The sequence below is a fragment of the Phyllosticta capitalensis genome, assembly GCF_038381095.1.
Source record: "Phyllosticta capitalensis strain CBS 128856 chromosome Unknown BKA78scaffold_7, whole genome shotgun sequence".
Classification (NCBI taxonomy): domain Eukaryota; kingdom Fungi; phylum Ascomycota; class Dothideomycetes; order Botryosphaeriales; family Phyllostictaceae; genus Phyllosticta; species Phyllosticta capitalensis.
In genome coordinates, this window is record NW_027117445.1 from 1,084,881 (window position 1) to 1,109,623 (window position 24,743).

Below are 24,743 nucleotides of genomic sequence, written 5' to 3' on the forward strand. Positions count from 1 at the left end.
TCAATGGGCAAGTGGTCAAGGGGGAAGCAATGCTACATGCACCAAGTCAGTAGTCATCACTCCAACTGCTCGAGACGGAATTCCATGCGCCTTTTCCGCCAGCGACGATATCTACAACATCGTACAACCAGCCCCTTTCCTACTCATAACCCCTCCGTACTGAGCACAACCAATGTACTCACTCCCAAACACCGCACTGCCACACCACCCTACTCGTTGAGATGCTCTCACACCACCACCTCCAACACAGGCGGCCATCTGAGCCGGCCGTCCTCCTGCAACCACAACCACCACCTCACTGAATCAACCTCGCAATCAGCAGCTCGCTCACAGATCCATACGAGCGTCGTTCCTCTCCACGCATCGAACGAAGCTGACCATCCATGCTCGCGAGGCGTTCGCAACACGAACTGCGAGCCAGGCCGACCCCTGCGCGGCCATGCGGCTCGTCGTTGCTCTTCCTTCTTTGGTTAGCATTGGAGTGGGCTGGGAACGGCAGATGAGTAAGGAAGCTCGCTCGCACTCGCGCTCGTGCTCGCGTCTGCCTGAGGTGTTTGACAACATCAGCGCACTTCTACTTCTTGCACCGACGCACCTTTCGAACGACGCGCAAACATCATGAGAGAGACGAAGCGAAAGTAGTGAAAGTCGGCAGACCGCGGCGGTCATTGGTGTTCGTTGGTGTCTTGACAGCAGACGGCTGCAGCACTCCTCCTACCCTTCGAAGCATCTTCCCTCAACATCGCCATCTCATGACCAAGTCCTACTATACCTACGGCAGGGACGAGCCGCACGCGCATTACCTACCCTAATCCCCCCACAGTACCGAACAAAACCATCTGCATATCCATCAGTCTGATCGACAAGTCCCTGTAGTCAGTCGCTTCTGCGATGCCCTGCAGCTCGTATAAAGCTTACCGGCTGCGCGGTTAGCCTGCCTCCAAGCACCTGGTTTTTGACTCGCAGTGACTGTCCTTCCCATTCGCTGCTTGGCTCGGCTTGGCTTGGCTTTTTTGGGTTCAGAACTTTGTTGTTAAGCGTCTCGACAACAGCCAAGTCCTTCCCTGCTGCAGGAGGCTGGTCGTGCAGTGTTTCCTTGCCCGGGGAGTCTGCTTGTGTTGGTGCGTACGCACGTAGCGGCTGTTCAATGGGTGGATGAATGCGTGCCGAACTTTGGGTCGAGGAGCGGACAGGTGTGTAGACGAGTAGGTACTGTAGTTGAATGAATGGATGGCCGCGCATGTGCATACGAAAGATTTGGTCGTAGTTACGAGAGGTTTGTTGATTTGGACTGACCCCCCCCCTTGTGTTTGAATGCCCGCCGTCTGTTTTCTTGTTTGTGGCTTGGTAGGTAATAGCTTTTGTTCCATCGTCTTCTTTTCTTCTTGTCGCAGCAGCATATGGCCGGCCTCAAGAGAAATACCAACTTCTAACAGACGGATGGCTCCGCATACTCCATCAAGAGCTCACAGGTTAAAGCCTCTGGATGAGAGGTGCGTGAATGCTCCCCATGCGCACCCATCTCCTTAACCCAGCGCAACGCCCATGATTCCCACATCAGTCATCACCTCCAAAAAACAGCCATCGCCTAATCCCGCATCTCAGGGTCATCAGTCACCAACAAGTCGAGTAGTCGCCGATCACCACCCACCCACCCACACCTGGCTCCCTAAAGCAACGCATAGACGCCCACTACGACGCATTCGTTCCACATGCGCTGTCAGTCAAACCAGCCTCCAGAGTCTTGTTGGTGTGTGCTAGCGTTCCGGCAGGGATAAGGCGGCAGCTCCAAGAACATACCCCAGTCCGAGCGGTGTCAGGCGTCCCGTCGACCACGTGCGGCAGCGCGGTACGGTGCCGGCGCCGAGCGTCCGCTCCGTCCGCGAGTCGCGCTTCAGGGTGTTGTTGGGAAGGGTAGGTGACTAGGGTAGCAAGGTGGAGGGGTGTTGGGGGTGGCGGTACAGCACGCACGGCAGGTATTTTGAGAGCCGCGCTGGTGCCGAGGAGAGGGAGGGGGGCTAGTAGGGAGGGTGAGTGGTCATGGAAAGGAGGGGCAAGGAAAACGTCGAACAGAGGGATTGGTTGCGAAGAAAGTGGTCTTTGATGTGGATGGGCGTGGTGCATGAATAGTGGCAAAAGAAAAGAGAAACGGTGAGAGGAAAAGAGAGGCGAGAAACGCCAAAAAGCAAAGGAAATCGTCAGAGATGTATACGCTTTGCTCATGCCATTGAGACGACGTGTCTTGAAAGTTGGAAACAATGCATGCAGGAAGGCTAGTCGCCGTTTGAAGTGCACCTGATTCTAGAAAAGCCAGAGAGTCTTCCTGTGTATGTGACCGGCCATCCAAGAAGCAAACCAAGACAGCATCATCGACACTGCATCTGCCAATCCGCAAGTGCTCATCTCGCCGTCGTTGCATAAAACCGACAACTAGAGAAACAGCCACAACAAAACAACTGAAGCATGGACAGCATATGCAAGCTGATAAGAAAGGGCAACAAGTACCTAGACACTCTGATATGTGAAATGACAGCCTCGCAAATCCGCGCGTAGTCGGAGATTTGGGACGAGTTGATGGGCAAAAAAAGGGCCGCGCCGGCAACGAACATCACTCCAGACAAACTCCACTTCGGCCACGTGGGAACCGTGCGGAGAGAAGGCACTTGGATCAACTGCACATGTCATGGGAAACGGGCATCGTATTTTCTTGGGCGCAAACGGACCGTTGGCGATTGTTGACCGGTCAGCTGCGACAGGACGGCCGTGGGTGGTTGTTTGTGTGGTCTGTGGTTTGTGGTATGATGATGGGTGTCCTGAAGCCCGCAACGTCATATGGGCGACAAGCGACGGGCTGTGAAGGGGAGCTGGATGGGCGCTTAGCCGTTCTCACGCTTTTCTGGATGGCGTGCATATGTGGTAAATGTATTTTACAGTACTACTTGTATAAAGGTAGTGAGACTGACGAGACCCCAATCCATTGCTCCAGTAATTCATAAACCGTGAGAAGTGTGTAGACAAGCTGGAAAACTAATCCGTCACTTCAAAATCCTGCCGTCTTGACCTCAAACTCATAGAAGACGGAAAAGCTCAATGGCCAACCGCCAATTGGACGCCACACAACACCGACGTAGGAAACCAGACCGCCCGTCCCAAGAACGCCGCTGAAGTGCAAGAAGGTAGGAGATGTTCACAGGACGGGAAGGAGAAGGGGCATTCGAAGTGGAGACACCAACCCAGCTGAATCAATGCTTGAACGAACCACGCCACTTCGCACGGCACAGAAGCAGGTGGAGTGAATGCTTGACGCCGGCGGTCAAGATACCCGAATGTGATGTGATCCGATGAGTCGTCGGTAACCTTTCGCAGAGCTAACCCGGGAGCGGTTGAAGGAACGATTTGCGCAGGACAATAGGAGAAAGTAATGCCGTGCGCAGAAGAGGAATTGGCCAATGATGTGGGCTATGCGGACGGTTAGGAGTAGGGACCCGCCCGCGGACGGTAGCAGGTCAATGGTGTAACAGCAAGTGTGACGGGAGGTCGAAACACGCGCGTGGCCAAGGCGTGGGCGTGCCGTTGGCCGTCTTGCAGTACCAGAACCGCCAGGGGTTGCGAGGCGCAGCGCCCATGACATCAAAAAAGGTTGCGGGGCGCAGCAAACCGGCGGGCGTGGAAGGCGGCGAGGTGAGGATCAAGTACAGGGTCGGGACCAGGATGACGAGTTGGCGCTCCTTTTTTGGAGGATCGGTGCCGTTTCAGAAAACGCTGGGATGCCGCCCTTTTTTTCTAAAAGACGATTTGGTACCTGCTCCAGCGCTAAGAGTCAGCCGCAGTCGAACCTCTGACGGAGCTGTAGGTGAACTGACTTTTTGAGTGCCACCTCCAGGCTGATGTCGCTCAATTCGGCATCGTCCGGAATCTCGTCGGTTACTGGAACGAGTCCAGCAAACTTGTCACCGCCTCTGTATGCGAGAATGGCGGGCACGCCGGCTTCGTTCATCTCTGCATCTTCGTAGTGGAACTTGATAAACTTGACCATGCCGTGCCGCCTTGCGAGCGTCGCCAGGCATTCCTCGACCATGTTGCTGATTTCCGACTGCGTGGCGTGTGTCAGCAAGTAGTTATCGTGGCACAGCAGCAAAGCTTACCTTGTTGTCGTAGATGAAGACGACAACCGTTGTGGCGGAGGGGCTCTTCTCAATGGCGTCCAAGTAGCCGTCAGAGTCGACAGCTACAAGCTTGCCATAGGCTCGCGAGCTCGGGCTCCCTGTCCTCGACTGAGACCGCGAGGTGTTGCGCGGCCTGGGGCCGTTCTGCAGCTCCCGCAGGCGATTTTCGCGCCATCTTGCCATGAAGTCGTCCTCGCTCCCACTCTTTTCGCTGTCACTTTTGGCGCCGCCATTCTTACCCCGCGTGAACAGAGAGAAGCGCTGGGACTTTTTGGCCTGTTCGAATGCTTGTGCGTCTGCAATGACACCCTTGGGGCCGGTGTTTGCGTCGGATCGGACTTGGGGGATTGTGTAGCGGGAGCGCATGTTGAAGTCTTGGTCGAGGTCTTCGTCGTCCTGGAAGTCGTCCTCGTCGTCGGCGTAGTCGTCCTTTTCAAAGAATTGCTCGCGGGTCGACTCCTTGTCCGAGTCAAGGTCAGAGTCGTCGCGGTCTTCGGGGTGTCTGGCGGAACGGGACTTGTCGCCAAAGAGCTGATCGAATTCTTCTTGAGCGGCGTTCATGGTGAGAGGAAAGGGCCGGCGTCTGGAGCGTGTGGGCTTGGAGCTTATGTAGTAGAAGACAGCGCTACGAGAAGGAGCGGGCCCGAGGGAACAGGGTTCAGAGGGCGCGGTGGTGACAGCACGAGGATCAGTGTGTCGAAGTCGAAGGGCAATGTGTCGCGCCGACGGCCGGGATTCCCACGTGCCAGTTAAGGCTGAGCGCCGCAGCTGCGACCAAGCGCCAAAGCAACAATAGGGGCGTTTCAACCAAGTCGCCCTACGCGCGTCCCCAGTCGCTGTGACAGAGGCTCGTGTTGCATCATACCATGCCGCATTTGAAACTCGGCGTCTTGGGGTGGTCAAGGCCGCCCGATGCCTCTGAGCTCCCCGGCCGACCTCTGCTGCCCCCCTGCCATGAAGACCCTGCCCATATGCAATGCGGGAGACGTCACTTGAATCCCGGTTCACCTTTTATACCATGATGCCCACTTGAGCGCCGCTGGCTCCTGCTTCTTTCCATACTTCGTCTGTGCATTGGAATTGGACAATTAAATAACCTTTCAACACCGTAACCCACTATCTGACGAGCATCACTCGAGCGAAGACTAGAAAAGAACCGCGACTACCACTGCTTCCACTCCCCCGCTTCCGCTGCTAAACACACCTCCCAAGAAACAAACTCGCCGAGCATCGTGCTCGTGGCCCAGCGGCTGGCGCCGGTAACCCTCCCATTGCCAGGGCCGCAGTGCAAGGTACAGGGAATCAGCTTTTTATTCCAAAGCAGAGGACAAGAGAAGAAGTGAAAGAGAAGAAAATGAACTTTGGCCGCTCGGCTGCGAAGACTTTGAAAGACGAACCAATGACCCGGCCAGACCAGCCACCATCAAGTAAAACGAAAAATTAGAGCCGTGTATGAGTGTACAAGCGGAAACGACCTTGCTCCCCGGGTGCTCTGCTGTATACCATGCGTAGTCGAGGACTGTATCCCCACTGACTAGACAAGCCCACGCCAGCCGAGCTGGGTATCATGGGAGACACCGATGGACTAAGCGATGCTGGAAGTGCTCGCCGTCCGGGGTATTTTGCGCCTATTTGGATCTTCACTTTTCAGACTGATCATCTCAAGCCCAGATGCGGAGCTGTACAAATCGAGTTAGTGACTGGCAATATTTTCAGCAAAACAAAAACTCACCATCGAGTCCCAAGAGCCTGTGCAAAGACTCATGGCATCATTGCTGACACCTAAGCAAGAGACACGGTTGTCGTGACCCTGCAAGGTTCCGACCTTTTCGCCGCGGAGCGTGTCCCAGACCTAATTTGGTTAGCATGGCTTCAACATCCGGGTATATGACCACTCACCTTGCACTCAAAGTCATCATAACCAGCAAACAAAAGACGACCAGATACGGAGAAGGCGACGGAGGTGATGCCGCAGACAGGCTCGCCAATCTGCAGGTTGTCAGCAAAATCCATTTGGAAAGATCTGGAAATTTTACCGTGTAGCTCTGGAGCTCCCTGTCGGCACGGATATCAAACAGGCGGCAAGAGGCATCGTCGGAACCGGTACCGAAAGCGTTGCCGTTGGGGAAGTACTGAATGGCGTTGATGTCGGAGTCGTGGGCGGCAAAAGTCTGAACACACTTTTGCTGACGAATATCCCAAAGCTTGGCGAACGCGTCGCATGCACCGGAAACGAACTGGTTGTTGTCGAGGGGGTTGATGGACAAGCTCATGACATCGCCCAAGTGATCCGCGAATTCGTGAATCTTGGAGCCAGTCTCCAAGTCCCACAGGACACAAGTCATGTCACCAGAGGAAGTGAGGATTCTGCGGTCGCTAATGAAGCGGCAGCAACTGAGGTAACCCGAGTGGCCGGACAGTTCGCGAGCCACACGAGTGGGGCCTTCGCGCGCAGAGAGGTTGTAAATTGAGCAGATGTTGTCGAGACCACCACAGGCAACAAAGTTGCCGCTAGGCGAGTAGGCGCATGTCATGACCCAGGACGAGCGAAGAGGAATGGCGTGGACCTTGTTGGTGGTGTATGCGTCCCAAATGATCAGCTTTCCGTCCTGCGAGGCGGACACGAGATGCCTGCGGTCTGTCGACCAGTGCATGGCGTAAATCTTGGCCAGATGGCCCTTCAAGGTGCGCTTGGTCTTCATGGTCAGCCTCGGCAGCTGCTCAACCCTCTGTCTGGCGACATCGCGCACTGCAAATCAATCAGCAAGTCGGTCTTGGGAGAAGCCATTGGTGGCAGCGGGATTGGATGCGCTGTAGGCACGTACAGGTCGTGTCGGCCAACTCGTCCTTCTTCCGCTTTATCCGGTCCTTGAGGGCTTCCGCGTCTCGCCTCGCAATTTGAATCTTCTGCTGAATGCTCTCGGCATTCAAGTCGGCCATGGTGATAGAGGGGTTGTGTCGAGAGTTGAGGTCGTGGTGGGAAGGGGGAGGCGTGGACGCGACGAGAGGTTGCGACAGGCAGGAGGATCCAGGGGTCTGCGGCGGGCTTGCCGCGGTGAGGCCGGAACGAGTGAAAGAGTGACGGTGAGGGCGTCGGCGGACCCGACGAACAGCGCAGTGCAGGTGGGAGGGCTCTTGGGATTACGGTGGTGAGAGCCGAGCCGGTCGTGGTGGTGAAGGGGATAGAGGTGTGGTCGCGGAGGAGAGGTGGATGAAGTTCACTAACAGCTCCCAGCCCTCGGCCGCAACCCGAACGGAGACTGGCGCACGGCCCTGGCGCTATGGCTAAGGATGCTAGTTCGGGGCCTGTAGTGGCTGCGATTGGCGAATGGCGGAGCGCGAAAAGGTCGACAGGCTGACGTGCAGCGGGAGGGGAGACGAGGTGACTGGGGTCGGGTAGAGACGAGCGACGAAGCGACGGGAACTTTTTGAAGTGAGAGAGCTGAGGTGAAGTCGGGAGCGCTGGCTGAGAGGGAGGAAACTGGACGTGACAAGCGAGCGACAAGTCCAGGGAAGAACTGGCAGGTGCCGCGCGAAATGAGGGCCTCTAAAAGCGGCAAGCGCATCGGGGCTTCGGCTGCGGTCTGGCCGTCATGGCCGCACAGCGCCCATCACACATCTGTACTCCCGTCCAGTCTACGCCCGCCCTTTGCTACACCACAGCAGCCCGCGTCATGTCCCATCCACCCTCCTCCTCTGCCTTTGCCCTCCGCCTGCCCAAGGTCGAGGTATTCTCAAAGCCCCTCATCCTCCTCCATGTCCCAGGAATCCATCTGCCCACACGCGTTGCCGCATCCGGCCCATTAGACTCTGCGCTAACCCCTCCCTCAGCTCCATGCCCATCTCAGTGGCTCCATCAATCGCGCCATTCTCCACGACATCTGGCTGCAGAAAAAGACTGCCTTGCCCTCCTTTGACCTGCAAGACCCTCTTCTAGCAATTCCCCCAGACAAGGTCGATTACGATCTCGAGACGTGAGTGATGTTCAATTCTCACTACGCTGGAGAGCATCCGTCATGTCTTGTTTCTTGTTGTCTTGCCGTTTGTGCCTCTTAAAGACCGTCCAGCTTGATCAGGAGCCCTCATTGCTGGTTCCGGTCTTCCAAGGTCAATTTGACGCTGATGTTCCCGCATCGTCTCGTCTCGGGGATCACGTCAAAAGTAGCTCCCGCAGCCGTGGTCATCACGCCACCAGACCAATATGCTGCTGCTGGCAGTTGTCATGTTGTTGAATCCCGCCATGTCTAGCGTCAGCTGGCTTCTTTGCTTCCTAGTCTTACCTGCGTCTAGAGGCTAATCGAATCAAAGCTTTTTCCCCCTATTCTCATCGTACATCTACAAGCTGTGCAGTGACCTGGAGAGCATCAAGTACGCGGCATTCTAGCCTGCACGGACCATCGATACTAATCCGGCAGATACTCGACTTTTGCTGTGCTAGAGTCGTTCCGCGAAGACAACGTCGTGCACCTTGAGCTCCGGACAACTCCTCGAGCCATTCCCCATGAGGCAATTTCAAAATCGCTATATGTGGAGACGGTGCTCGCCTGTATCGATGAGCACAACGCGCGACCGGGGAACCGAATGCGCACTGGTCTTATACTGTCTGTTGACCGTCGCAACACTCTAGTCGAAGCCGAGGAGGTCATCAGTCTCGCGCTAAAGTTTCGATCCAAGGGCGTGCTTGGGGTTGATCTCTGCGGCGACCCTGCGAAAGGCGATGTACGAATCTTCTCTGGAGCATTCGCCCGGGCCAAAGCTTCAGGGTTGAAGATCACGCTCCATTTCGCGGAAGCCCCTGTCTCCAGTTCCAACGAAGAGCTGAGAACCTTGCTCAGCTGGCAACCTGATAGGCTTGGGCATGTAATTCATGTGAATGAACAGCTCAAGCGGGAGATTGTGGGACAGAGAATTGGAGTTGAGCTCTGTCTTTCCTGCAACGTACACGCCAAAATGATTACCGGATCATTTGGAGATCATCACTTTGGTTGGTGGAGCAAGTCTGGCGTTGGAGTTGCTCTTTCAGTGGGTAGACTATGGCTTTGGTAGAATCAGGCTGACTCTTGCGCAGACCGATGATGTCGGAGTCTTTTGCAGTCCCTTGTCTCAGGAGTACAGCTTGGCCATCGAACACTTTAGCCTCAGTGTCGATGATGTCCAAAGTCTTTGCTCAGGCGCTGTGGATATCATTTTTGGCGACGAGGAAGAGAAGGAGCGGTTGCGGAAGATATACGAGGAGTGGGATGGATGGACGGAGATCTGAACGTCACTCGCCTGGTCTGAAGGTCAACCTCGACCAAGAATCTTCGAATTCACACGGGGTTTGTAATTGCATGGTTTAGTACTGGTTGCAGTTGAAGATCTGGACATTGACAGTGGGGTTTACTTAGACAGAGGCATTTATTGAGAGTGACGTGCTTACACATTTGACTAGAGAGGAAGCCACAGAAGCCATGGAAAATCTTCAAGCCTCCGAGGCTCGATGGCAAAAGCCATGGCGCACATGGCTGCCTCCTCTACATGTACCTGGCTCTGACGTACAATTCCTCGTAATTCATTCCAAAGGACTTGAATGCTTCACACATGTATTCGCTGAGGTCTGAGAGGTCTGAACGGTCCAGGCCGTCCTTCTCATGATCTTAGACTCTTCATGCCTCTGCAATCGCGCTTTTATATGCAAAGACAATTTTCCAACCAACCCGCTTAGTCTTAGTCTGAACACGTGAGAGCGCGCCACCGCGCTGGGTTGCCGAATTCCCTGGCTGCCGGATATGCCCGCGATGGCAACCACTTACTCCACAACACCCCGCAACCCTGCTTCCAAGTCTACTTCGCATCTCATCCTCTCAGCTTTACTCTTTGCGCATGAGCATCTCGGCAGGCTTACTGTGCATCCTCTACGATTCGACTGTCTGAAGTCAAGCTCCGTCAATGTCGTCGAGTCGCCCGTCGCGTCGGACGCGACAAAGTCGCCTCAACTTCACGCCGGCAGCATCCTCGTCCCCGGCCGCCGCCCAACTGTCTCCCGACGTCCGCCATCGCGCTGCTTTCGTGGATCATGATGGATCGCCCCGCAAAAAACAGAGAACAGGTGGTGATCTAGCGCCAGCTGGAACAGGTACGGATTCATGGCTCTCGAATCGCGGGATACTGTCGTCATCTCGAGCACACGCGAGGCACCAATGGCCACGAGCCCTTTAGTCTGCAGGACACTTCAGCTTCAGCTGGTGAGCCTATGCTATGTGCAGGCTGGCCTGCCCTACATTTGCAGTCCTCCAAGACTTTGCGCCTCTTCACATACGATGCCCAAACCACGATTCTGCCACCGAACTTGATCCCAGAATGACTGCTAATGGGATTTAGACCTACCTGCCCCGCTCACACCGAAATCATCCTTCCCAAGTAACCCTAACAATCGAAACTCCGGCTCGCGTGGTTCAGCCTTCGGATCCGCCTCCAAAGCTAGTTCAGGTTCTCCTCTCAAGTCGGTCCAGGACTTGGAGGAAGGCGAAAACATATCAAACAGCAGCGAAGATGAACCTTTACCAACAAGTCAACGGCGGAGCGGTACATTTTGGAACAGCAGTACCCAAAAGTCGCAAAGCACAATCGGTCGGACGAGGCGCAAGAACAAGCCAGCTCCTGCTCAAGCCGAGAGTGACAGCGAATCAGAGGATATGCCCACATCGGCAGCACGCCGACGTGGAGCCCACACTTCCACTCGGCAAACACGCGCGCGAGCTCAGGAGAACTCGAATGGTTCGCCGCAGATGGGCAGACGCCTGACGAGGGGCTCACGCATCTCAAGTGGGAGCAAGCAAAAGCCAACCGTCATATCTTCGGATGAGGAAGATAGTGACACTCCTCGCGCCGAAGCCGTGGAGTCTGACCTGGGCGAAGCGGAAAGCAGCGGCGATGAAGTCATGGCAAGCTCTCCTGGTGTCAAACCAAAGAAGGCCAAGGGAAGAGGGGTTGTGGAGGTATACAGTAGTGATGAGGAGGAAAGCGAGGAAGAAGGACCAAGGCGACGAACACGCCGAAACCCCCGGCAAAGCACAGCCTCGGAGAGCGAGGAGGATGATATGCCGACCAGCACAAAACGAAGACGGCAGAGGAGGAGGGCAGATTCGGACAGTGAAGATGATGAGGTTACAAGTGGTCGCATGCGGAGTCACCAGGAGAAGGAAGATCTTGAAGAGGACCTCGAGTTTCTTGGAACACCAGCCAAATCGTCACGGACTACTCCTCGTCAGAAGACTGCGCGTGAGCTGGCTCTGGAGAGGCTCAAGCGCAGTCGCGCTGGGGAGAAGGTGGATTCTGTTCAAGATGAGGAACAGGAACAGCCGCGCAGAAGACGAGCTTTGTACGACACCGATTCGGAGTCGGAGACCGTTGACGCCTTGGACGAGGAAGAAGGCGAAGAAGATGAGGAGATTGATGATGATGACATGGGCCAGGATGAAGTTCGACCGGTCATCCACCAAGCATCTTCGGTGGCCATGTTCCAGGAAAATGATGATGACCTGGACTTTATCGAAGACAACGAGGACGACACTTTGGGTGTGCCAGACGAAGAGGCTCAGATCCCGCTGGAGTTTAGCAGCATTAGCCGTAGGAAGGCTAAGGATCTCTTCAAGTTTGCCGTCGAGTGGATGGTCCAAAAGAAGCTGAATCCAGGATTTGCCATGACGGACGAAATCTACAAGCTCACATTCCGTAAGCTCGACGACGAAGTGCGTGCCTTGTCAGACTCAAAGTTCACCTCCTCGGCGTGGACCAAGGACTTTACGCGTGCGCTGCACGCCCGACCTTTTATCGAAGTGATGGAAATCACCGGGCCAGGCAGGAGCTTGCTCGGAGAGCACTGCGCAGCCTGCAACAGGACCAACCACCCTGCCACATGGGACATTCGTTTCACGGGAAAGCCGTACCACCGGGAGACTCTGGAGGAGATTGACGATGACGACGATGACGAGGACTCGGACGACGACGACGCCGACGACAGCAAGTCTTACAACAGCCAGGGCCTGACGATTCCAGCCGCCGACCGCGTCTTCTCCACGGGCGTCCACTGCAAGACGAACGCCCAGACAGCTCATGCGTTGGCGCACTGGCGCTACCATCTGAACGAGTGGGTCGTCGATTACCTCAGAATGGAGGACCACCTTACGCCGGAGAAGATTGTCGAGCGTGACACGTGGTCGACCAAGCAGCGTCAACGGTATGCCAATGAAGTGGTGGATGACATGGCAGCGAGAGGCGAGATCAAGAGACTCCATCACGACTTTAGGACCGAGATTGACCACGCGAGGAATGCAAAGGTGAGTCTGTCCCGGCGCCGAGTGACCATCTTGAGCGGTTGTGCTGATACTGTTTACAGCAAGCTGGTTGGGATAGGTACAACCGTTGAGCTCCAGATGCGTGGTTTCCAGGATGATCTATCTGGTTTTGGCGGTTCGACGAGGCTTTGGTCTAGTTTGAAGATGCTTGAGGCGGGCCTTCTTTTTGATGACCCTCTTTGGATTCCTCAGAAGCACAGGAGTCTGCTTTCAATCTTCTTCGACATATGGGCAGACTACTGCGAAATAGGGGGGCGTGAAATACGCCTGATACATTTCTAAATCGAGGGGGGGTATCTCTAGTCGTGGGCTGAAAAATTCCATATTCTTAAACTCCTGATTCTGGCGCCTCATTAACGCCTGTTGCTTTTGTGATTGCACCAGCTCGCTGCCCACCCATTCGTTTTGTCTACCAAAGTGCGCCGTCGCAGACCACACTCAACCATCTCCCAAACCCTCCCCCAATTCACCTAGGCAACCCACTCCCAGCACCCGTCGCACCACCGCCCCCCGCCGCCGTCGAAGCCGCAACAGCAGCGCCCCTCCTAAGCGCCGGCCCGACCCTTGCGGCCTCGGCGGGCGCTCTCGCCATCAGGTCCTCGAGCCCCAGATCCCGCCAGGCGGGCTGGCGTTGCTTCTGCGTCGCGCGCTGGATGCCGAAGGCGGCGTGCTGGTCGGGGACGACGTCGTCCTCGTCTTCTGGGTTGATCGGCTGGTGCTGCGGCGGCACGTAGATTTCTTCCGGCAGCAGCGGCGTCCGTGTGAAGTCTTCGAAGAGGTCGGCGTAGCGCGCGTGCGCGAGGTGGATGTAGGTGCGGGAGGAGTCGCGGGACTGGCGGAGGAGGGGGGGTGGGTTAGTTTTGTTTTGGTGTTTGGGATGGGGTGGGCGGAGGTGGGCGTACCATTTTAGAGGATTTTAGGGGAGTGCGGTGGTTAATTTGGTGGATTGTTTGGTTGTAGTCCGTAGATGTTTGGTCGTTGACGCGGATGGTCGATCAATCGGCGCGTTGACGTCGGCGGAAGCAGTTGTTGCTGCGCTTAACGACGTCGTCCTTCCTCTTCTTGCGGTTGTCGAGGTACGCGCGCAGACGCAGCTTAATGGCCCACGGCGGCTGCAATTGAATGAGCATGACGATCCAGATGTAGGCGCCAATGAGGCCGTTTCTGATGCTCAGGCCCATGGCGACGACGCGGTGACAAAAACAATGCGTGACTGAGGAAGAAGAAGTGTCGTGAAGAGCGTGAGAATAGCTGCCTTGGTGTGTAGGCAGCAGTTGGGTACCACCTCTTCTTTATGTATATTGTCACTGCGCGGGATACGTAATGCTGCTCACAGCCACTGCGCGACTTTGTGGAGAGCAAACAGCAATGATAGCGCGCGCATGGACGGGAAGAAGGTATGGGGTTCCGAGGCGCAGCCTCGTGACGAAGCCGCAGCTTTGCAAAGGTACTTACGCAGCAACTGGGATACCCACGGACGAGCAGGCACGAACGAACCGTCGAGGGCGGAGGAGAGCACCGAGGCCGAACAGACGGTTAAGGCGGCAGTGTCGCACACAGGCAAGAGTTTTGTGAAGCTGATGCAAGCTTTTTTGCGCGAATTGAGCGGAAGTCGAGAGCGAGAAATGATTACGATTCAGGGCAAAGTTGGCGTGGCTGAAAACGTTCCGTGGTTTGACTGTTGTCGTCGTTGTTTGGGCGACTAATTGCCCACTGCGCTTGTGGCCTTGCCGACTGCCGTACAGGCGGATGCATCGGAAGCTGCGTGTTTGTCCTTTGGCGCTCGCCGTACCGCGGCGGAGCAAGGGCGCGCCAAGCCGCGGGCCGACCTCGCTTAGATTTTCGCACTGTGGATAGCGTCGGGCGATTTCCAGTGCGAAAGAGCGACAGCCCGCGACTTCGACAACGAGACGACCAACGACGGTACAGCCATCTGCCCCCCGGACGAGCTTCTTGCAAACTGTGAGGCGCATCCTCGACCTTTTGCAGTCTCCATCTCTTGCGACCGTCAGACTGACCGTTTCACCCGTCATTGCAGACTCCGCCGTCCCACGACACCCTCAATCGCAATCATGGCCCACGAGAACGTCTTCTTCTCCCGCCCCCGTACCTACGGCAAGGGCTCCCGCGGCTGGTACGTTTGATCGCTACGAGATGGATATCAGGAGCAGGAAATGGCACATGGCGCGAACGGGAAAACAGTTGATAGGACATGGGATAGACGCGGATATCAAGAGGCATCTGGAACGTTTGCTGACGGGTTTTCTCTCCAGCCGCGTCTGCACCCACAAGGCCGGTCTCATCCGCAAGTACGGTCTCAACATCTGCCGTCAGTGCTTCCGTGAGAAGTCCACCGACATTGGCTTCGTCAAGGTACGATTCACACCACCCACTGGACACGTCGAACGCACGCGATTGCGGGAAGAACAATATAAGACGGCTGGGAAACAAAAGAGAAACATACATATGGACAAAGGCTGACATCTGCAAAACAGCACCGGTAAATTCGTCCATTCGTCCATCATCGAAAAGGAGGGGAGTTCTTCAAACCGAGGGTTTCTTTTTGGGCCGGTCATGAGCGGTCAGGGACTTTGACATACGCGAATGATATGCCGAGTGCATCTCTTACAATGGAGCTTGCTTGACGACCTACGAGGTGACGCCGTGCTCGAGCGAGGTAGTTCAGACAAAAATCGACACCTCAATCTCAATACCCCAGGCGCGCGGTCTCAATGTTCAAGATGCTGGATAATGGGCGCACATTTTCATGTTTCTGGACGCGTGAAGTATGGAATCCGCATTTGCAAAAGCCTCGAGACATAGCTTCCACCGCCGAGTTTCCAAAGAGCCAACCCCGTCGGCACGTCCGACACGAACTCCCGGTCTCTCAACGACAAGGCCATAAGAAAGGCTGCTACCCCTCAAACAGACCGTTTCCCTCATCGCTTTGCGCATCGATGTCTCGAAAACCACCGAAAACCTAAGCCACATTCTTGCTATAATGTGACATGTTGGATATCAACCTAGACCTCACCCGCTAATGAGCAGAGCTTCTAGAACCCCACCCCAATGCCCAATCTTCACCCGATCTACTGGAGAGTGAAAGACGGAGAAATATTGGTGTACTACGTTCTATTATCCTTGGCATGATGTACTGGAGACTCCCGGCAACTAATGGCACTATCGCTTTTGCCTCCGGTTGTCTCCACACTGAAGTGTTGATTTGCTCTTGAGTTTGATGCTACGCAAAGAGCCGCAGGTATTCAGGAAACTGATCACATTCATCTGTGGAAGCGATCGACTTGCTGACATTTAGTTCATCTCCCTACCAACCAACAGGCCCGGGTTGTTTACAAACCCCAGAAAGGTCGCGGCTGCAGGCCATGCTCAAACCTCCGGAATTGTCTATCCATTCATCGACTCCAAACGCCAATGCCGTATCCCATGTCGCCATGTCCCAAGCGCTGCGGGACGTTGCTAGCGCTTGCGTCATGCCGTGATCCACCCCTGGGAGCAAGGTTCGACCTGCCTAACGTACTTGGCAATGCGATCCAACAGCCAACCCGACACGTTGTCCTGCGCACCGCCCTTTGTCGCCGCCGTCTGGTTTGCGCCGAGCTTGATGACATTTCCAGTCATGCAGCTGTCGCGGTTCCAGTGCCATTGCACGCATCCGGGCTTGGCCTGGCAAGCGCGCCGGCAGCTCTCCGCTCCCTCCCCTTGGTAGACGACCACTTCCTCCTCACCCGAGAGGTTGTCCCAGTCTGGTTTGGCTTGCGCGAGCTGTGGCGCTATTACGTGGTTGAAGACGTCGCGGTGGCGGAGGATGGACGATGCTCCCTGTGGCACTCATGGTAAGTGTTTGCTCTGCGGCAATTGACGGCCGCGTCACTTACAGTCTGCGCAAACCAGATCTGCTCAAACTTCCACATCGACCGCACCCAGTCGGCGCTCATATGGTGATACGTCACGACCGGGTAGCACAGGTGGTGGTTTGTATAGTCGAGCGAAAACGGCGTCTCGCCTTGAGTAATCGGCCACGTTTCCGTCAGCCGGATGTCCACGCTCTTGAACAACTTGGCCAGCAAGCAATCGCCCGCCGCCTCGGATGCCGTCTTCTCGTCCCAGCGCTGCCGCGACTTGGTGTACTCGTCCACCGCCATCCGCAGCGCCTTGCGCGATACAATGTAGCCAGTGCCACCGTGCGCAAACAATTGCTCCCCCATCCAGTTCTGGCCGCCAATGTAAAAAGGCTTCTCGGGGTCGAGCTGCTCCAGCCAACGCAGAAGATTGGACCAGACGAGGTACGTGTCGGCCTCGATGAAGACGAACCACTTGTATGATGTCTTATTAGAGCTGTGGTCTAGCGCCTTCTCCATGAGCGGCAGGAACTTCCACTTATCCAGGTTCCAGGCCTTGTCGCGGCCGGCGGTGGACGACACCAATTCCGACAGGTTCCTGCCCTCAGCGCGGTACCTGCGCTGCTTGTGGTAGAACTGGAAGTCGGCGTTGGTAGCCTTGATGTTCTCCGAAAAGTCCTCGAGCGTGTCGTGGATCTGCACGCCGCCAATCGTCTCGGCCATGTCCGAGTAAATGACGTAGTTGGGGATGCACTTGAAGGTGGTTTCGAAGTGCACCGGCACTTTGGCGTGTGCCTCTGTGGCTCCCGTCTTCATGACCACGAGCACATCCTCGCCGCCGGGCAGTGTCTGCGAGCACTCCACGTCATTGTTGTCCGACGAGTTGAGGAAGAGGGAGCCGCGATGAGTGCCGTAATTGCCCACGAGGTGCGGGAACGCCAAATTGTAGAGAATGTAGGCAAACGAGAGAAGCGAAATCCCCACGAGAGCAGTCGCCCCCCGCTGCCTCTGCATAAGCATCGTGACCACAGACAGGCAGAGCAATCCAATGGTTGGAGAGCTTGCTTTGACACACGAGGGAGGTAGTGGTAGGTTCAAAATAGACGCAAAACAACAAGCGAGACGAAAGAAGTTGGATCCGGATGAAACCCGCACATAGCCTCGCGGGAATGAGTTGGCGGGATTGCCAGGAAAAGCGCGCTACACCATGAGTTGGGTAAACCGGCGTCTTCCCTCGTCGTACGTCGCGCGGCGGCCGACGGCGACGGCGCAATTGAGCGGCCACCACGGCTGACGACAGCGGAGAAGGATTAAACGGGATGAGGATAGGAGCGAGCAAGCGGCCGCTCAACGGATTTCCTGGCTGAAACAGTGTATGTTCGCGGACGACCTTTTAGAGCGGCCAGACCTGTTGTCAATCGTGAATTGCTGCGCATGCTCTGGAAAGCCATGTCTGTTTCCGCCTTCCCGGCCGCCGCCCACCCAACCGTTTATTACGTGTCAAAAGCGTGCGCGTCTCTCCCATTGTTGCGATCCACGTTTGGGAACGAAGTTTATCGACTTGTGGCGCTAGCAAGAGGCAGGATGTGCCGGAGCTTCCATTCCAGGGACCAAAACGGCTCGCGGCGCTGTGATTGGTCGCGTCTCTATCCGCATTTTTTGGCTTTGCTGACTGCGGAAGCGGGTGATCCCAAAGCTTGTACATGTGCCTTGATGATTGTCCCTGTCTTCACCCTCGATTCTCTGGGGGGGCTCAGTGTGATTGAGTGTGTGTTCAATCGTCTTGAAAAACTCCGAATGGGTTGTTGTCTCCTTGCTTGTGCTAATCGAACTAGGATGGCGCCGTTCCTGCCACTTGCCACTTTTGGTCGGCGGCGGTCTTTTTTGGGCGTACGGCATTTTCCAGGTTTCGAGCGTGGTCAGGGGAATCAAGCATTTGGCAAGGATTGCGCTAGCACCATGGTGGGATTAGTCCGTCTGTCGACGTGATGAACTACAGAAATGTCCAACTAGAACGTCAAAATCAAAACTCGATGCATCTAGGGTCGAACGTAGCGATACAGGGAGCGTTCGAGATCCTCGACGCTGACAGACTGGTTTATCCACTCCAAGAAATAGCCCTGAACGTCCACCAGCAACACCGTGGAGTCGCGATTCTTCGGACACTGACTATTCTGTCTCGCAGATCTTCGAGCAAGGTATCTGACAAGAACGCAAATCACATATCATTGAGGACGCCCCATTGTACCATGCGCCCGCCGGGAAAAACTACAAGCTCTTAGCCAGTGGCTTACAACTCATCGTGCTGCAGATGATCATGATCTTCTGGAATCTGAACCTAGGTCATGTCAGCGGTTTCCCCACAATCATCAGACAAACGAAGTTACCTTTGACAGCTTGAATCCTCCGGGAACCATGGTCTGGAAGACGCCCTCGGGATCGTATTTTGCTGCCGCTGCCCGCATCTTGAGGATATTGGCGGAACCGTAACTCGAGAGAGGATCTTGGGTCGGGTCCGCATAGGGTAGATAGATGTAAGGATTGCTCTTGCCAATGCTCTTCGCGTAAGAGTCGAGGTCCTCGATGTACTTTTCTGAGATCTCGTGCATGAACTCGTCATTCTCCTTTTTCATCCAGCCAATGACGTAGAGAAACACTACATCGAGACATCAGCACTTGCAAAGACTTTGACACATTTGCATTGCTTACGAATGTTGTTCTCAGAAAATCGATCAAGTCCAAGGATGTTTCCTCCATTGGCCACAGAATGCTTTGTGAAGCTGACAGGGAGAGGCTGAAACATCGGAGAAAGATGGAGCTCATCGCGATCGCCGACAGTCTCGATGATGTAGTGGAAAAGCTCAGTTGCCTTTTTGAGGATCCGCTCGTCGTTTTGGAACGTCAAAGTCAGGAACTTCCACCTGAAGCCCTTTGGCTTTTCCAGCTCCTCAGTAAGGTCAGTCATGTTGGTGGTTCTCATTGAGCTGGAGAAATTTCCAGGTATTGCCAGAAATTCGTCAAAGATCGGAGGCGGTCTCTCGATTGGCTTGGTGTACTCATATGCGTTTCCAACCATCGGGAATCCTATGTGTGATTCAAAAAGAAGTATCACGATTGCAGATGCGTACGGGTCATCCGCGAGCTTTTCGCCAAAGTTTACGAGAGCCTTGGTGTGCAAGTCGGCGGTATCGACGGGGTAAGCGACCACGCCTCCCCATATGGGCTCCCGCTCGAAAGTCTTCAAGTCAATTCGAGTGACGACGCCGAAATTGTTGGCACCGCCCTTCAACACCTGGAAAAGGTCGGAGTTCGACTCGCTGTTTGCGTGGACAATGTCGCCATTCGCGAGAACCACCTAGAATATGTTGAGCAGGAGTACCACAGGGAGCATTCATCTTCTAGAAACCCACTTCGAAATTTTGCACGTTGTCACACACCAACCCTTTGCGCGCGGAGTAAAATGAGTTCCCTCCACCAAGAACCAGGCCGCCAACCCCAACAGAAGCAGCGCGGCCTCCGGCTGACGCAACGTCGGCCTTGTCAAGGGCTCTGAAAACTGTGCCCCACCTCGCTCCGGGCTGGACTGCTGCAGTCTTGTTTTCGGCAAAGTACGTCGTCGAGTTCATGAAGCCAAGGTCAATCGTTACTCCTCCGTCGATGTTTGCGGCTCCTTCACGTATCGTTTGTCCTCCGGCACGAATCGCAAATTGACATGGCTGCGTCTTGTTGGCTTTGACAAGCGTCTTTACGATTGTGGAAACTTCTTCGGCGCGGTTTGGCTGAATGATGCATGCTGGGTTTAATCGTGCTAATGGGTTGTAGTAAGCTTCTTGTCTTGCGGCGTAGGCTGCGGCATCAGGGTAGTGAGTTATGTCTTGAAGACCGGCGGCTTTGAGGGCATCGCACTGATTGCTCGTCAGTCTGGCCAATGAAGTGCCTCAGTCGACTCACGCAGAAAGTTGGATCTGCCTCCGTTGCGCGTCCTCCCGTCACCGCAAACGCGCTGAACGTGACTTGGGCCCAGAGGCTGGTTCTCATTTTTTGCTGCTCGGCAAAAGAAAAATTGAGAGAGAAAAGAAATCACCCCGCATTCAAGGGCTTAATGGGGGCCATGGTTTTAAGTAGCTTGTGCAAAGCCGTCGTTGAATATCTTCGCCGCACTCGGATTTGGCCCCAAGACCTTGGCGACTGAACAACTTATAGAATCTATCGTCAGGTGGGACTGCATCGTTCCATCATGCGATGGGTACATCCATGAGTCGACGCTATGAAAGCCATTCTCGCTGAGAAGAGACACAACCTTGCGCCGCCTGTGGTGGAGTTGCTTTTCTGAAGCAAAGGCATGCTCAATCTTTGGATGCGACGCGGGAGGCCTTGCCTGAGGCACTCCAAAGTCGAGGCTCGAACGTGATCTTTCGCGTCGCGAGTCGCGAGTTGTCGCTCAAAGGTGGAGGTGTTGCTCTTTGCGGTTGGCAGCCCGAACGGCAACCAATTACTCGACCCCAGGCGGCTGTTCGTCCAAATGCGGTTAGTCGATTGCGTCGGGCTCTCACGCCCTCAGCAGCTTCGACAACTGTTCCATCCTCTCATTCATTTTGCGTCCAACCTGACCCGTCCGTCAGTCTGCTGTGATCCAGTGCCTGCCTTCAGCACACCCAACAGAAACCGATCATCGCAAAAAAATCAATCGCTCTTGACTTATCACTCAACGCCGTTCAAGGCAGGGAGGATCCCAGGGGAACTTCTCTCACGGTCTTGGAGTCTGCAAATTGAGCACTTGAACCTTTTCTGCCGCAGTCTCTCGGGGACTCTTGACTTCCTTTTTTTCCTGGGGTTTGGGGGAAACCAGCCTGGTCTAGCCCCTGAGAAGGTCCGGATGCTCCTTCCTTAGCACAACCGCGGGGCTGGCATGCTCTTCGACTCTGGCCATTGATGAACGCTTGATTGCGGTCGCTTGAAGCATTCCCAACCACTTCCGCTTTGGAGCGCAAGAGTGCTCCTGGTCCTCTGTTCTCTAACTTTTGCCGGGTGCCAGCGCATAGGGCCGTCAAAGAAAAAATCCTAGCGTTTTCACCGTCATCGCGCGGCACTCAAAAAGAAGACTGTCGCACCTAAAAGGAAGATTTCAGCATCTAAAAGGAAGATTTCGGCGACCAGAAAGCTCGTTAACAGTTCTTGTGCTCCTTTTCAAGGGCCTGGATTTCCCTAATCGGCCGTGCGCTTTCATCCTTCAACCACGGACGACTCCAAAAAAGCTTCAGCCACAATTCATGTCATGCCGCGGCTAGATCTGAAACGCATCTTTCAGACTGACCACGGAGTTTCAGGATTCGAGACGGACTTTGATGTTGCTTGAACTCTCGCAAGTTCGTCGATCGTAATGTCCGCAGACTGGTTTAGAATAATCGACCACTGAAGGCGGCAGTACCCGCAAGCGCTCGCTTCTGCTGGTGATGCTTATCTCAGTCAGAAACCCGCTGTGCTTCGGAGGCTTCTGCCCGCGATGACTGGATGACAAAGCGCCTTGCCGACAGTCGACAGGTTGATGCTCGGGGTCGTGGAAAGCGAGGTCGCGCGGATGCGGCGTAGACCTCGGAGATAAATCTGACAGGCGCTCGTGTCGACGACCGCTTCAGTATCTTATTTGCGATCAAGCGAGATTTTCCTTCACCTTCCACAGGCCGGTTAGCAGAGTCGAGGCTGACACGTGCCGTTTTGCTTCAATAATAGGAGAAACCGCTCGAATTCCAAGATCATACCAAGCCCCTGATGAGCAGTCTCTCTTGATGTAGCGAGTATGATCACCATTCCCACGGCTCCATCGTCAGAACCAGTAGGTGTGACTTTCTATCCGAACAACGTCGCATCCGCTGGCTGTTTATCGATTGGCACTTTTTGTCTTGAAGACGATCCCTTCCAAATGCCGCAGCTGCTTTGTTCAGCGATCTAAGAGTCCTGCCTCGAGGAGGATGTCCTGATATCGGCTCGGGAAGCGGGGACTCCAGTCGATGATCATCCTGATTTGTCTTTCAACAAGTCGAAAATGGGAGAGAAGCAGCCCATGTGAAGCATCTCAATCGACAGCTCGAAGTCTTGCTACCCCACGTTCAGGCTATAGATTTCCGATTCGGGCAAGCCGCTAAGCTCAAAATGGCAGCTCGAAGGCCTGGTCGGAAATTCCTTGCACGGATCTTGAAATCGGATTTGAGACGGATCCGCGGGCCGACAATCTTCACATTCTCTGTCAGTAGTCGCACAAATGGTTGTTGAACCGCAATTACATGGAAACCTCGCTTGCCAGCTGTCACAGTGCGACCCTCTCCGTGATAATGCGCAAATCCGGCGCTGTTGAGATGAGAAGCAATGCCGAAACTCTGCGGGACTTGACGAGACGAGCAGGTGCTTTCAGCAAGGCCAAAAAGGCTCTGCGACAAGGAGAATGGAAAATCAGGCCTTATTCTAGTCGTCAGCACATGCGCGGAGCTGGTCCTGGATATCGCACATGTCTTGGCTCGACAAGTGACCGCGAGGTGGAAGGCACGGAGTCCGCATAACCTCGACGACAAGCTCTCTTGGGTTTTCTTGGCTTGAGACCAAGCATCTTGCTTGCGTGGACGGGCGGAACGTTGGCTTGGCCAGAATGCTTAAGACATCTTGGCATGTTACAGGTATAGAGAAAATGGACCGTGTGCGCGCTGGGCTGACGACGTCCCGCTATCACTTTCCACCTTGCATGGCTACAATCTTTGGAATGTCCCGATATATCCGCAAGTCTTTAGGGGTCGGATAGATGGAAAGAAGAGGTGAATGAGAGTCTATGAGTAGATTCTCTACTTGCCTACTTTTTCCTCTATAGGCGAAGCTTCGGCTCAGATATCGGACCATATTCGGAACCTGGATCTTTTTTATCGAGCTTCTCGAGCTGGCAAATCCGATCAGGAGAGCATGAGCCGTGCCTCCCGCAAAGAAGCCACCGGCTGGCATCTGCTAACAAAAGGAAAAGTGACTGATGTTGGGGGTCACCGCCATCGAAGTCAAAGGTGCTCGGTTCATGAGCCTTCTCCCTGAATCAGTTGAACCACGACAAGGGATGAGGCAGTACGGACCGAACCGCCTGGAATTTCCAAGGCACACTCTGATTGTTCTGCGCGCCAGGAGTGCGACTTTTTGCGACGGATCGAAGTGCCGTCCACGTTGCGGGTAGTTCCAGCCCGGGGACCATGAAACAGGCAATGATGAACATTGGTGTAGCGCCATCGCAACAAGAGCCTCCTTCATCAAGTTTCTCGACAGCGCGGAGGCCAAGCATGAAACTCTTCAACAGCCACTTCCGCCTTTTGGCGGTTGGGTGCAACAGTCCCGCCTTGTAATTGCGATGCAGCCTCACTCATTGAAGTCTTGGAAAACAAAAGCTACACTTGCTGTTGGCTGCAGGTGAGCTGCTGTCAAAACCAACACATGCGTTTGACAAGGCTAAGCAACAGGGATTGACGTCCAGGGGCTGTTTGATTCATGCAGCAGGTGGCAGAACATGGCGTGCAGGGATCGAGTTGGCGAGGTTGATGTGGAGTCTAGCCGCGGAGGATTGACCCGTGTCGACACCCCGAGGACACGGACGTCAAAGAGCCTGCAAACGCTGCACTACTACAGACGATACCGGGGGTCATCGAGCACCTACAGCGAAACACATTTCCCAGGCGTTCCATCAGCTCGGAGCCGTCCGATACAGCAGATTTTGTAAGTTCTGCAATCTCATGTGCAATAGACGAGTCGTTGCTTCTCACGCTTCTTGCTAATGTTCCGCTGGTGTAACGGCTGCAAGATGTCTTTGTGACGGCTGACCTGTCAAAAGTGATGAAGCACCTGCAACCGCGTGAGAGTGTGCGATGGACGCGTCAGCTTCCTGAACGGTAGAAGGCGAACAGCTATTCCATGTTGTGCGTACCCAGGGGCACCGGTCCTTTCTGCGTTCTCGGCTGCGCGGTTGAAACCGACCTGGACATTTCGGAGGTGGGCCGCGAGCGGATCTGCCCAGGCCTTTGGCCAAATTCCCACCAACCACTGCTGCTTTGCTCCATCAACACCACTTTGTGAATCCTAAAGCGCTGTCTACTCGGTCCGCCTCCCGCTCAATGTGGATTGACACCCCGAAACACATCTTGGGCCCCTTTCATCACCTTGCTATTCCTGTCCAACAACACCGATTGCGCCAGTGCTTTCCAAGCAACCTGGTCACGGTCCCACCTCTCACCGTCCGGCAAGCGGATATGGCCCAGGAGAGTGGACTCAGTTGTTGAAGGCTGGTATATATACCGGAGGCCTTGGCCAGGCAAGACACCTTTCTTCGGCAGGCAATCCTCACCACCATCCTCCAGCAATCA

At 54.9% G+C, this 24,743-nt stretch overlaps 8 protein-coding genes across 8 annotated transcripts; 3 read left to right on the forward strand and 5 right to left on the reverse strand.

Moving 5' to 3' along the window:
* Window positions 1-3,783: 3,783 nt before the first annotated feature.
* Window positions 3,784-4,727, reverse strand: BKA78DRAFT_354325 (thioredoxin-like protein; the record flags this gene model as incomplete). The annotated part of the gene is made up of 3 exons (XM_066891712.1): window positions 3,784-3,802; window positions 3,864-4,093; window positions 4,146-4,727. 3 exons carry the CDS (start codon window positions 4,725-4,727, stop codon window positions 3,784-3,786), a joined length of 831 nt encoding a protein of 276 aa, XP_066742655.1.
* Window positions 4,728-5,373: 646 nt separating this feature from the next.
* Window positions 5,374-7,246, reverse strand: BKA78DRAFT_164411 (guanine nucleotide-binding protein-like protein subunit beta 1). The gene is made up of 5 exons (XM_066883148.1): window positions 6,992-7,246; window positions 6,203-6,915; window positions 6,066-6,155; window positions 5,899-6,018; window positions 5,374-5,845 (listed from the first exon to the last, which is right to left on the reverse strand). Exons 1-5 carry the CDS (start codon window positions 7,104-7,106, stop codon window positions 5,828-5,830), a joined length of 1,056 nt encoding a protein of 351 aa, XP_066742656.1. The 5' UTR covers window positions 7,107-7,246; the 3' UTR covers window positions 5,374-5,827.
* A 539-nt stretch (window positions 7,247-7,785) lies between these two features.
* Window positions 7,786-9,821, forward strand: BKA78DRAFT_318757 (uncharacterized protein). Its single transcript, XM_066888808.1, has 5 exons — window positions 7,786-7,894; window positions 7,998-8,140; window positions 8,475-8,534; window positions 8,582-9,188; window positions 9,235-9,821. Exons 1-5 carry the CDS (start codon window positions 7,841-7,843, stop codon window positions 9,424-9,426), a joined length of 1,056 nt encoding a protein of 351 aa, XP_066742657.1. The 5' UTR covers window positions 7,786-7,840; the 3' UTR covers window positions 9,427-9,821.
* Window positions 9,822-9,965: 144 nt separating this feature from the next.
* On the forward strand, window positions 9,966-12,760 carry BKA78DRAFT_337541 (uncharacterized protein). The gene is made up of 3 exons (XM_066890249.1): window positions 9,966-10,281; window positions 10,527-12,484; window positions 12,544-12,760. Exons 1-3 carry the CDS (start codon window positions 10,095-10,097, stop codon window positions 12,571-12,573), a joined length of 2,175 nt encoding a protein of 724 aa, XP_066742658.1. The 5' UTR covers window positions 9,966-10,094; the 3' UTR covers window positions 12,574-12,760.
* A 116-nt stretch (window positions 12,761-12,876) lies between these two features.
* Window positions 12,877-13,645, reverse strand: BKA78DRAFT_164447 (Apc13p protein-domain-containing protein). The gene is made up of 2 exons (XM_066883149.1): window positions 13,405-13,645; window positions 12,877-13,334 (listed from the first exon to the last, which is right to left on the reverse strand). The coding sequence occupies exons 1-2, from the start codon at window positions 13,405-13,407 to the stop codon at window positions 12,969-12,971; spliced, it is 369 nt and encodes a 122-aa protein (XP_066742659.1). The 5' UTR covers window positions 13,408-13,645; the 3' UTR covers window positions 12,877-12,968.
* A 929-nt stretch (window positions 13,646-14,574) lies between these two features.
* On the forward strand, window positions 14,575-15,006 carry BKA78DRAFT_354330 (40S ribosomal protein uS14; the record flags this gene model as incomplete). The annotated part of the gene is made up of 3 exons (XM_066891713.1): window positions 14,575-14,636; window positions 14,776-14,875; window positions 14,998-15,006. The coding sequence occupies 3 exons, from the start codon at window positions 14,575-14,577 to the stop codon at window positions 15,004-15,006; spliced, it is 171 nt and encodes a 56-aa protein (XP_066742660.1).
* Window positions 15,007-15,812: 806 nt separating this feature from the next.
* BKA78DRAFT_372701 (uncharacterized protein) lies at window positions 15,813-17,382 on the reverse strand (the record flags this gene model as incomplete). Its single annotated transcript, XM_066892749.1, has 2 exons — window positions 15,813-16,342; window positions 16,399-17,382. 2 exons carry the CDS (start codon window positions 17,380-17,382, stop codon window positions 15,992-15,994), a joined length of 1,335 nt encoding a protein of 444 aa, XP_066742661.1. The 3' UTR covers window positions 15,813-15,991.
* An 884-nt stretch (window positions 17,383-18,266) lies between these two features.
* On the reverse strand, window positions 18,267-20,551 carry BKA78DRAFT_284976 (uncharacterized protein). Its single transcript, XM_066885695.1, has 5 exons — window positions 20,314-20,551; window positions 19,773-20,267; window positions 19,072-19,717; window positions 18,750-19,018; window positions 18,267-18,700 (listed from the first exon to the last, which is right to left on the reverse strand). The coding sequence occupies exons 1-5, from the start codon at window positions 20,398-20,400 to the stop codon at window positions 18,653-18,655; spliced, it is 1,545 nt and encodes a 514-aa protein (XP_066742662.1). The 5' UTR covers window positions 20,401-20,551; the 3' UTR covers window positions 18,267-18,652.
* Between the last annotated feature and the right edge of the window lie 4,192 nt (window positions 20,552-24,743).

Coding starts and splice junctions, on each gene's coding strand:
- BKA78DRAFT_284976 (XM_066885695.1), bottom strand. CDS start 20,400: ATGAGAACCAGCCTCTGGGCCCAAGTCACGTTCAGCGCGTTTGCGGTG. Junction 20,268..20,313: donor AGGCAGATCCAACTTTCTGC/GTGAGTCGACTG, acceptor ACGAGCAATCAG/TGCGATGCCCTCAAAGCCGC. Junction 18,701..18,749: donor GAGGATTCAAGCTGTCAAAG/GTAACTTCGTTT, acceptor GACATGACCTAG/GTTCAGATTCCAGAAGATCA.
- BKA78DRAFT_337541 (XM_066890249.1), top strand. CDS start 10,095: ATGTCGTCGAGTCGCCCGTCGCGTCGGACGCGACAAAGTCGCCTCAAC. Junction 10,282..10,526: donor TCTAGCGCCAGCTGGAACAG/GTACGGATTCAT, acceptor AATGGGATTTAG/ACCTACCTGCCCCGCTCACA. Junction 12,485..12,543: donor ACCACGCGAGGAATGCAAAG/GTGAGTCTGTCC, acceptor TACTGTTTACAG/CAAGCTGGTTGGGATAGGTA.
- BKA78DRAFT_164411 (XM_066883148.1), bottom strand. CDS start 7,106: ATGGCCGACTTGAATGCCGAGAGCATTCAGCAGAAGATTCAAATTGCG. Junction 6,916..6,991: donor CGAGTTGGCCGACACGACCT/GTACGTGCCTAC, acceptor ATTGATTTGCAG/TGCGCGATGTCGCCAGACAG. Junction 6,019..6,065: donor ATGATGACTTTGAGTGCAAG/GTGAGTGGTCAT, acceptor TAACCAAATTAG/GTCTGGGACACGCTCCGCGG.
- BKA78DRAFT_318757 (XM_066888808.1), top strand. CDS start 7,841: ATGTCCCATCCACCCTCCTCCTCTGCCTTTGCCCTCCGCCTGCCCAAG. Junction 8,141..8,474: donor GTCGATTACGATCTCGAGAC/GTGAGTGATGTT, acceptor ATCGAATCAAAG/CTTTTTCCCCCTATTCTCAT. Junction 8,535..8,581: donor AGTGACCTGGAGAGCATCAA/GTACGCGGCATT, acceptor CTAATCCGGCAG/ATACTCGACTTTTGCTGTGC.